The following is a 12104-nucleotide window of genomic DNA, read 5'->3' as shown; positions in this document are numbered from 1 at the left end:
AGTACAATAACCTTCATGTTAAAATTGTCTGGACTCGGGGGAATAATTTGTTTTGCGAAATGTTTTCAATAAAAACGGGCCCTGATTGATTTGCCATCGGCCACGATCTGATATGTGACGGTTCTATCTGACTCTTATCTGTGATTTAGCTGCAGCTTCTGGTATTCGTTTCCAGCTCGTTTTCAAACTGTCACCAACAGCAAACCTTTTACGCGCAGGAAGCGAGATAATATTCCCTCCCATTTAGGGCCTGAAATGGCTTACTCGGCAGCCTCGATTTTCTTAATATTGGCAATATCCAGCCTGGGATATCCTGCCAATAATCTAACCTCTATGACTTTCAAGAAGATACATTGAGAGAACAAATAAAACTACAAGCCTACAAGCCTGTAGGCCAATATATTAAAAAAACTAGTATGTATAATAATTTACCCGGTAATGATGAAATTAAAAACGAATAGAAACAACTGGGTAAAGAGACACGTGGGTGATGTTCGCCGCACTCTGGGCTTAAGGGTGGCCCATTTAAAGGAAGTTGTGAGTTTAACCTTACTTGGGTGCGACGCTCGTTAAGCACCACAAATTTAAGAGACCGCATTGCTGTTGGTGATTTGATTTTACAAGTAGTCATTTTTTCAAATTTACCATGAAAAAGTTTATTAAACAAACGCTCCCGATTTAAAATTCAAAAATGTCTATGAAAAAGTGGTTCACTAATTACTGTCGATTTATACAATTACAACACGTTTCTGTGAAAGTGATTTGGCAGAAATCGGTGCTGTTGTATTTACAATTTTGCAGAAATATTATTAAATTAGAATATTATTAAAATATTATTAAATCAGAATATTATTAAACCAAAACCATCTCTATTTTAAGTCCTACCTTCTAAGTCATAAATAAAACCTGACTTACTCGTCGTAAAGGTTTCTAGTTTGGTAAAATTAAAACTGCAATCGGAATATGTATTAATGAATCAATCCGATACAGATCATCGAGTTTTAATTATAAATTATTATTACAGTTTGTCTTACAATTAAAATTTAATGTCTATAGAAAAGTAATCCATGTTTAATATATTTTTTCAACCATGATTATTTTGTTTACTGGATTGGTGCGTTATTATCACTAAAGAATTCAGAAAGAAGAGTAAAAATTAAAAACCCCATAAGAGTGGGATCATCGCAATTACTTCTTCCCGGATAAAAGCCCAGCTTTATTTTTAATATAACAATATTTATTCTTAAGCAAAAAACGGGTCTCGGATTCCACCGGATGATGTGTTCAAATAAAATTCTATCTGATAACGAAATTTCAAGATAATATTAGAGGGGTTATCATTTCTAAATAATAATAAAAAAATTAGTTTACGTAGAATACGTAGAAATTATATACGTCACTAAGGACACTATTTATAATATAAAATGAAATGTTATCACTCGATTGCAAACAAACTGAAATAAAAAATACTCAAGAAAAAAAAATGCAAAACAAAAACAAATTTAGGTGAAGATAAAACCTTTTGAACTTTTTAAACCTTCAAAGGTATTTGTAATTGTAAATGTGTTAATTATTTTATTATTTTACAATGTTCATGTTTTATGAGCTCAATTTTTCAAGTATGTTTTTGCCGTTCGTTTAAATTGCCACAAAAAAGATACCCTTAAAAAAATTCAATGTAGATATGTAGGGTTTTGTTTTAGGAAATCAGCCTAATTTGTCAATAAAACTCTATATAATTAATGCCAGCCAATAAATACAACTACACTAGAAAAATAATTGGTAGTGAAAAATAGGAGGCTAAACTAAATGAATTGTGTAAAATTTCATATTTATATATTATGTACAAGATTCTTCTGTATTCTTGATTAAAAATTTCTTAAAACTGATTTTATTTGAATAAAAGTAGGATTTATGCCTAGGATATGTTTATGTTTTGATGTTTTTTTTCTACTTACTCGTATTGCATTTTTGAGAGTTTCAGCTTCTTGACGTAAACTGTCCAACTCATTCATACTTGCACTCTATCGCTCTTTACGCCGACTGGAGCTGGAAAAAAAAAGACATTGTCAAATATTCGTTTAATTAAATATTTATCATGAATTGTAATGAGTATTTGTAATATCAGTAGTGCAACTTGGATATAGTCTAAACTAAAATATGTCAATCGGTCCGTCTGGTTTCGCCGGTTACAATGACTCTTCAGGACACGAGAGACCACCCAGAGTAATTTCCCAGCTCAAACAGTAGCTGCACAGCCGTTCTGCGTGCCTTGAATAATGTAGACAGTGGAAATGTTGCACAGGCACGCAACCATCACCTCTCTTGTTCTAGAGAGGGTCGTTTTTTTAAACGAGTAGGAATACAAATTCAAATTGCATTATATTTCACTGTACGACTGGCTTTCTGCCAGGAATATAGTAAAAACTAGTCGATTCGTGAGTATTTTAAATATACGGTTCTTTTGACGTTACAAGCACGAAATCGCACTTTATAATTTTGCGTCTAAGCTCGGAATTTCGAAGAAATGATAAAATATGAAATGAAAAAATGATGGGTAATTTTACCGTCCAAGCGTGGGAATAACAATTTAGAATGGCCCGTCACACAGTGAAGAGAACTGCGGAGTGAAATTTTATACCAAGGCCGGTTAATAATGGAGCTTCATTCAACAATGAGAAAGGCTCTGTTTCCTCGTCCCGCTACAGTAAATTTACTGCTGAATTCGGGCATAAATGAAGCCGTCGTCGAATAGGTTTAGCTTAGAAAGACGGCGCACCATGTATACCATACAGAGGTACAGGGAAAGACATTTCCTTTAACTTAAAGAGCCGAACCATTTTAGAAAGAAAAAAATAGCCGACTTTGAAACGTCATTACTGATTTTGGACAGAACGTATCACAAAATTCAACTTTGGGTTGATAAGAAAATAATGACTTTTTTTACAGTATATATTTTTATTTTTGTAATACCTAGCATGTTTTTGACTATTAGGAGATGTATTACTTTCTGCCATCTTTCGGGTAGCATCTTTCGCATAAAATTCCGATCTTTTGAGTTCAGGAACGTTCGAACATTTTCGAAAATTAAAAGTTGTGGCCATTTAAAATTTTTGTAATCACCGAAATAAATAGTCACAAGTTAGTTGAAAATGGCAGAAATAGGGAAATTCGGACGGTTGTAAGTTGAGATGGAGAGTTGGTGTCCGAGACGATAGAAGTCACGATAGTTCAAGTGGTTGAGTAGCGGCGTATTGAGCCATAGGTCGTGGGTTCGTATCCCGCTCTTGACACTGACTTTTTCATCTCAACCAAGATCTTAGAAAGAATAATTAATTGATGGAAAGAAGTAGACACAAGGTGAAACGTCCGGATGTGATAAAAAATAACTTTTATGTTTGCTAGTGTAGGCCGTTTTTCCTTTATTTGAAGGTCTAAACGGGTTAGCTGTTCATAGTACGACTACTAAACGTTTGCCCTTGTGGTACCGTACACTTGGCAAGGGGTAAAATCAGTCCCATCAAATGAACAGCATACGTTTTTTTTTTGCGTTGTTTTGGAACAACTTGGGTTCGTTGATTGGGTTGGGAATCTTTTTTTTTGCTGGCTATAGTTTTGAATGTGATTCATGTTTCATCACCTGTCTATGAAGAAATGGGTCGTATGAGTGACGACAGAGTAATGAAGAACAAATTGATCCGCCAAATTTCTTTTACTGAGATCGTGTGGCAACCATGTAGCGTTCTTTCAGACTAAACCAAGTCTTTGGATGAGATTTCTAATGGTTGTATGGGAAACATTTAACATCTGTATCTCTCCTAGTTCTCGGGCCGTCAAAAAAAGGATTTTCCTTAGCCTATGCCTCACAATGTCTTCAAAAACGATATTTCCTTCTCTAAATCGAACAAAATAACGTTGGACATTACAAACATTTATTGCATTCGTACCAAACACAGCTCACAACACAACTAAACAAGTTGAAAACAGAAACTGAGGAGAAATAAAGCCTATTAATTTAGTGATTAAAAAGCGTAAAACGAAAATAATATGGACAAAAATGTAGCCTCATGTGAGGAGAAGACAAAGAGTGTTTGTAACTGCATGGAGGCTCTGACGAAAGTCATTGACAAATGACCTGCCCTGGCCTGGGTCCTTGGCCAACATGGACTTTCAGGGTCCTGAACCCTTCTGTGGCTCAGCATCCTGCCACAAAACAGTATACATCTTAAAATGGATCCTTAATGATTACAATAACAATTCCACAGGCATGAAGCACGCGAAGAGGTTCATAGAAGGGCCATCTGCAAAACTTACAAATAAATACTGTAAGGCAACCGCAACCGAACCAGGATTCTGGTTGGAATCCTGACAGGGCATTGCCACTTAAGAAAGCACATGCGCCGGATAGGAGTACAGACAGAAGGAACACTGTGCAGATACTGCCAGGAAGAGGAGACCGCAGAACCTTTTTACGTTCCTGTGAAGGTCTATGTAGGTGCAAGTTCTTACACTAGGACAGGAAAAACCAAATCAAGACGCTACACTAAGGAGCCTCTGGCAAGGCTGTGGAGGTTGATTAACAGCCTGAAGCTGGCCAGTTAGTTATATAAAACACAACAGATCTACTCATGAGGTCTTGTGGCCGACCTCTTTTATCCCTATCCCTAAGATAGAACTATATCTTCGACTGATTTTATATACCCAGAGGATAAACTTTGCTGAAGCCGTTGCTAGGCAATGAATTAAAGATAAATTAAAAATCGCCATATATTAGTATGTACAGCCCAACTATTTTTACATGCTCATCAGTCTGATAACACTATTCACCTGTGTATGACAGTTTTGGGTTATAAAAGTTATTTTTACTCTGAAGAGCTCATGTTAGTTAGGGAGCAAACAACGAGTGCCTGCCTCTTTATTGAGGCCAATTTAACAATGCGTTTCGTCATATTCGACCGAACACAAAATTTTTAGACGCTTCGCACTTCACTGGATATCATTCAATTGGATAAAATTAAATTTAAAGCCCGATTTTTAAGCATTCAACTTGTACCAATTGAATTGTGTGATTTCTTCGTAACTGAGGTTGATCGTTTCCGTTTGGTCTGTCAGACGTCCCATCTTCACGGCTTTGCATCACCCTGTTTATATCCTCAGCCAACCACTGAAGATGGAAAAAACCGGAACATACATGACGAGAAACAGAGGATTGGGTTGTCTCATAAAGCCTTATATCTTTGAGGGAATTTTGCTTGCTGCCTTGTCTTGCCTTGCATTTATCTTTGTTCAACCACCGATGATGGCGTAACAGGTCTGACGAGAAACACAATGGATAGGACCGTTTTCCCAATATGCTACAAAACCTTTGAAATGCTGGGGAAAGGGATTTTCCTTGTGTACTTGCCTAACCATCCCTTATACACTAAACCAACCTCTGACGATGGGGTAAAAGCCGAAACATCTCTGGCGAGAAATACTGATGATAGGACCAGGTTCTCTCAATATGCTACAAAACAATTAATTAAGGTTTTTTGTTGAGATAAAAAAGTCAATCGCACGAGCGGGATTCGAACCCACGATCACAAGTGAAAATTCAAGAGGTGCAGTTGAGATGGGAAGTTGGTGTCCGAGTGGATCGAGGTCGCGATAGCTCAAGTGGTAGAGCAGCGGCGTATCAAGCCGAAGATCGTGGGTTCGAATCCCGCTCGTGCGATTGACTTTTTTATCTCAACAAAAAACCTTAATTAATTTTAATACATTAATTGGTCAATCGGACCACGAAATTAATGAATTTAATGCTACAAAACCTTTAAAATACTGGGGAAGGGGTTTTCCTTGAGTACTTGCCTAACTTATACCCTATACGAACCTCTGACGATGGGGTAAAAGCCGAAACAGGTTCTCTCAATATGCTACTAAGCCTTCAATATTTGGGTTGAAGAATTTTTCTTGTATCTTACCCTCACCATTATATTCTTAATCAAACCAATGAAGATAGCAAACCCTCTGACGATAAATACCGAGGACCCGGTTCTTTCAATCTACTAAAAAGCCTTAATATATTGGGGGAAATTTTTCTTGTGCCATAGCCTCAACCAACTTATATCCTTGATCGTACTACTGAAGAGGCCGAATGCGTATAAAAAACCTAAAACAGCGAGCATATGCAGACCAAAATGATTAACTTCACTGGATATAATAATTTTATTCAGTAAAATGTGATATTGTTAATTAGATTTTTCTCTCATTACTCTAACTAAACGGTCTAACTATCGAAAAATTGGATTAATACCAAGGAAATTTTCCCAACTCAAATTGTTCTATTTTACGCCCCTGCATTTCTGAGATTGATTTAAGTGATTACTTTTATCAAACTGTAACCTTATCTCTATCAAATAGTGAAAATATTTTTCCCTTCTCTTTTCAAACGCAAACAAAAACTTGTTTCCTTCATTATCTTATGAGTGATATGGAAAGTCATCTCCATCTACAAAGTAAATTAATTTAGATTAAAATATGCCTAAAAATCTGTGAAGTTGACGGTGTTTAAGCCAATTTTTGACACGTGGGGTTTAAAGTTGTTCTGTCAAGCGTACAAATAACAAAAACCGATTGTTTTAAATATTATTTTAGTTATGACAATTATGATTCTGGCGTTGTTAAGCGCTGTTGCAAGTCTGGTATATATCAAGTAGCTTCTTAAATGGATGGGTTAAGGACGATATCGTACTTCTTTGACCTCGAATGCTTAGTTATATCTGCATACATGAAATACAATAATAACTCCTATTTACATCCTAATAACAATGGGATAAAACGATGATTTGAGCCGATAGTAGTTCAAGAAGCGGCTTAATGCGCGTCTGTTTGCACTTGATCGATTAATGCAAAATTCGATTAGACCACAGCCATCCCAAACTGTCTAGAGTCTAACTTCAGCATCCCAAATAAAACTTTAACCAGATATGCACTTGACTTCCGACGAGGAATCCTAATTTAAATAATTATACACTCTTGGTCAAAGGCAGCTCTCGCGAATCTCGTTAGCCCGTGCATTTATGCAAAGGATCATTTGAGAAAAAGGGTCGAACAGTGCTTACGGTCGATCTACTTCATAAGCACGGTGCTGCCAACAATTAATCCCCAGCGGCCCGCCAGAGTCTGTAGTATGCTGCCGGTCGTTGACCCTCACATTCCCACAAGAAAAGCAATATGTAATGCCGAGCTGAAATGTCCTCTCGTCTTATTACTTAGAACAATTAAGTTCTCCTTTTCAACTTTTCATATTTGCCCATTTTATACGGTTACGTGGCATCCAGCCGGAAACAATCAATTTCCCGTTCACGCGCGTCTTCCTCTGGAAACCGGTGGAGTTTTTTTGTTTGGGTCGGACGTTTGATGTTTGCTCGTATTTGGCGGTCAGTGGGGCTAGTGAAATGTGACTAAAAATAAATAAACCACTGTTGACCCCGTTACGAAACTAGGGGAACTAGGCGACGTTCAAACGAAATGTTGTCTCCTGAAGACGGTTTATGCCCCGATTACCTTTCTCAGAAAGATCAATAGTGGCTGTGAATAAATTTAAAATGGCCACTGTAATGCGTTTCCGTTGTAAGAATCTCTTCCTAGGGGAAATTGTACTGTGACCAACCTTCAATAAACCATTAAATTGTTTACAAAAAAACGAGTCGGTTTAAAAAATTAAAATAAGCTTATTGTAGAATGTCTACGAATAGTATACGAAGTTTACCAAGACTTTCAAACCTTGGTTTTATTAAGTTTATAAATTGAAGAAAAAAACCTATGCTTAATGGCTTTGAATACATGACCACCTCAAATAAACTGATTAAAAAATCAAAGAGATAAAAAAAATTAATTTGGGCGTTCTTGCTTGGTACACTTGATACTCCACATTGACTAACCCCAAAAATTTTTCATAAAACACTTAAATTTAACAAATGAATAAACGGAAGATAAAATAGTAAAATCCCAGCGAAAAAAATTCAGGAAAAAATAAAAGCTTCATTGTACTTACAAAAATGCAGTATTTAAATGACCTGATAAAACATATATTTTTTTATTATTACAAATCAATATATTTTATTTTTATATTTAACATTTGACGCTATTTTTAATGTATTTTATATAATTTTGGATGATATCCACTGTAATTTCTGAAATATAGTTAAATGAAAAAGTCTTTTTTTTACCAAAATCTATCCTTATTTATTGCAAATTGTTTCAATATTACATACAGGACAACAATGTATTTACAATTTGGGCAGACATCTATCATTATGGCCCGCTTAGTCTCGCTGATTTGGTATGTCAAACGATTTTCGTCGTCTTCAGTGGTCTACTTGTTTTTTTATCAATTATATCCGGACCAGGATGATCTAAGAAAGGCTGACATCGACTAAATATATTATAAAATAATAAATATAGTTGTATAGAGTACAACTCAAAAAATATTGTTTTTAATTATTGATAGTGCTGTTAGTAACAGGATTTACAAATCGAACTCAAATACGAATTTTCACCTGCCCTTGGTAATTAAGCGAAAATAATCAAAATTTATTCATTCATCCAAAATTAAACTTTTGTCTCGAGAAAATATGTCAAAAATAAAATTAACCTAAATGGAATTCAACCAAATGGATAAGGGTTTCATTTTAAATTTTATTGTTTTTTCTAAGATGTAATTTTTGGCACAGTAGGTGACAAATCTATAAAAATTTTGTTACATTTTTATTTTACACACAACCTCCCTTCTCCAAAAAAGGAATTTGGTAGCAAATTAAGAGATTTTCGGTGAAGATCATGGGGTGATAAAACTTTTTTGGTATTTTCTGATCATATCGCATGGACATTTTCGTAATTTTCTGTAGATGGTCAAGGGTATAAGCAGGGAGAAGCGAGGCTACCCATGATAGCGAAATGATGCAACACATGAATACTAATAACAGTAGAACTACGAATTCATCCCCCTCGCGCATTTCCATAAGAATCTCTGACAAATAGTCATATTTTTTGGATAAGGGGTATAGTTTGTGGGAAAGTGTTACAAAATAAGTTTTGTAGCAGTTTAAATATAAAATTTAAAAAATACAGAAATCATCTTTCTAAGTACGATGTCATTGCTTAATTGGTCTAGATATACAGAAAATCTAGTCATAGGTTTTGTTAAACAAATTTCACACTTGCCTGGTAACAGGCTGGCGACAAAATATATAAAATAAATGAGAGTACTAAGGATCAATTATTTAAATAAGATCTATGTGTAGACTTAGGTGAGGAAAAAAGGGGTGGCTACGATAAAAACAGCTACTTGTTGACGTTATGCTGCAACATTGAAAAAGTGACGCCGACGATGACAGAAGACGATTCGTAACAAATTCGATTTACATAATTACAAGAGCAGGCTACTTTTTCACCCTCACCGGGGACCGGTTATTCCTGTGTAGGAATTCCGATAATCCAAGTGCCCCGGAGGTGAGTACCACCCGTGCCCGAAGAAGGTCCTCCTCCTTATATGGGAGGGAGGACGAAACAATCGATAATGCTGCGGTTTGTTTAAGCCCGTTTGTTTCCAACCCCTTTGGACCACCCCCGCGAGGACGCCGTCACAATGAACAGGGACGGGGATCGGGGCCAAATCCACACAAAATTTATACTAATTACATTTTTTTTAAATTTATATAGATTCAAATCTTTTCATCGCCAAAAAGGAATGCGTGAAATCATTAGTTTAACTGACAAGGATTTTTTTTTTTTTTTGGACAAATTAAACACTATTTAACTATCTTTCCCCATATCTGCCACCTTTATTATATTCCTATGCTTCTAAGAATATCTAGTATCGAATTCAAATTATTTTTTACACATGAAGGAATAGATGCTCTTGAAATAAAGGCCTCATATAATTTTGTCCGTCTGGAAAGTCGATCAGGCGCATTGTCTGTCTGCTCCAGGGGACGGGAAGGGAATTGTTTAAAGGGAATCGTTTAGACCCGTCCCAGAGTAAATTAAACACACTTCTACAAAAGGGCATCGACCCTATCAATCAATTTAACCCTTTTTTTTTAAATATACCGTACTCCTCGATTGGCAGTTTAACGAGAAATAAATTCCGAAACGGGCTGACAAGATCCGCTGGAAAAAATGCCAACAATTTCGAAAAGTATTTTCTGGACAGATGAACGTTTCATAAGGACAAGATAAAGCCAAATAAGGGAAATGTTCAATTCTAGAGACATTACGGACATGCTTCCAGAATTTAAAAATACGAATTGTTTTATGAAACAATCAACAGAATTTTTTTAAAGGGGCATCCGACAGCTTGGTCATTTCAGCCTCGACCGTATGCGAATTATTGCAACACACATTCACACAAATAAATACATTCACACATATATAATTGCATTCATTTGGTGGATGGAGTACTGAATATTCTTGCACACAATAACAAACCAATCCAATTAGGGTCAATGGTGTATTTTATAAATATTCCGCCATCGACCCAAGTCACGGACACAGCTCGAGGAGCGATGGTCTATTCCATCATCAGCCCCTCCCCATTCACTCTAATAAATACACTCACTCATACAAAACACATCTCAACGGCTATATACAATAAAAATTTTCCAATTCCCCTGAAACTCGCTACCGTGATCGAGAACCATTCTTAAATCCGGCGGCATGCCTACACGCTCTCTGTATGGAGCCAAGGCATGACACGCCTCTATTATGTGGGACACATCTAACAACCCTTCTCTGCATAATGGGTGATTAATATATTTATAACACTTTTTAGATGTTTAGTAGGTTCGACTTTTGTTTTAGGGCTTAAGGACTTAAGATTCGAAGCCTATCAGCCTTTATTTAATTCATTCAATACAAATTTCTACCGTCATTTTAAGCTATTAACACTCATTAAACAATGGGACCCAGGGTTTTTCGTTTTCTTATTACTATTAAAAACGCACAATTAAGCGTAAAATTAAAAAAGTTAGTATTTTTAAAAACAATTTATTTTTACGCTTATCCAAGCTCTCAATTAATAATCCTACACGTTTTTAACTTAATCTTTAAAATTCATATCATTTACAAATACAAAAATATGTTGATTATTTTTTAAATAAAACATGAACAAAGAAAAAAAATTTAGAAAAGGCAAGAGCAAAAAAATGGTATGAACTGAACCCAAAAATTACCAGGGGGGTGGAGAAGATTTTCTCGGTTTATACCAGTAAAACGCTAATTTAGTTTTTTTTTAGTAAATAATATATTAATAAAACTTTTTAAAATTATTGTGAAAGCTTATTAATTTTGATATCCGATAAAACCAAAAATTGTTCAAACTGTCTTTGCAATTTACAGTTTTATCGTTTCCGATCATTTCGGTCTGCCTAGCCTCGCAGCTTTGTTTTGCGACACGTTTCGTCCTCGCCTCGCCCTGCTTATAACCCTGAAGCCGAAACGCGCCTCACAGACCGAAACAGCGAGGAGACAGACCAAAAACGGTCCTAAAACTACCAATTAAGAGTGCCATCACCACGCAGATCACAAGAGGAAATCACAATCTGCTCTTAAAATGCGCGGATTTTTCAGAAAAAATTTAAAAAAAGTAAACAACAGAGAAATATTTTCAGAAAAATTAAAAAAAAAGTAAACATAACAGAGAAATAAAACCATCATATGCGTTCGATTAGCCCCACCAATGTACTATCACGGGGTTGGTAATTTTATCGCTTTTTATTACGAGGAAAATGCATTTTTAAGCATGAAAAAAGAGAAAAATATCAACAATTTCAAAAACTATCTGGAAAAGTTTATACACCTAAGCTCTCGAGTAAAAGTGGTCAATTTCACAAATCAAAATATTAAAAGTAGTAAAAAGATTTTTAGAGAAAGAAGAGGCAAATATTACAACACTTTAATTTGTTAATAAGCAAGGCTTTAATTATCGTGTAAAGTATGATTAACTCATTAAATATTTATTTTTTAAAATTTTTATTTCCTTTTATTTCTAAAAATTTTAAAATTAAGGGGCTGGAAAGTATATATTTTTTAAATATTTGTTTGGCTGAAAATGTTATCTTCCT

At 35.3% G+C, this 12104-nt stretch overlaps 1 protein-coding gene across 4 annotated transcripts in view; it reads right to left on the bottom strand.

The window, feature by feature from the left end:
• LOC106662232 (guanine nucleotide-binding protein G(I)/G(S)/G(T) subunit beta-1) overlaps positions 1 to 12104 on the bottom strand; it is a 64736-nt gene that overhangs the window by 37124 nt on the left and 15508 nt on the right. For all 4 annotated transcript variants that reach the window (XM_014386143.2, XM_014386145.1, XM_014386144.2 and 1 more), the window contains exon 2: positions 1959 to 2049. In XM_014386143.2, the coding sequence (XP_014241629.1) occupies positions 1959 to 2015 (57 nt within the window). In that variant the 5' untranslated portion in view covers positions 2016 to 2049. The remainder of the gene's footprint in view (positions 1 to 1958; positions 2050 to 12104) is intronic.

This window comes from Cimex lectularius, unplaced genomic scaffold (assembly GCF_000648675.2).
Source record: "Cimex lectularius strain Harlan isolate CLEC.00 unplaced genomic scaffold, Clec_2.1 scaffold106, whole genome shotgun sequence".
NCBI classification, from domain to species: Eukaryota; Metazoa; Arthropoda; class Insecta; order Hemiptera; family Cimicidae; genus Cimex; species Cimex lectularius.
Note: the sequence above shows the minus strand (reverse complement) of the source record. Positions and strands in the feature narration are given on the sequence as shown.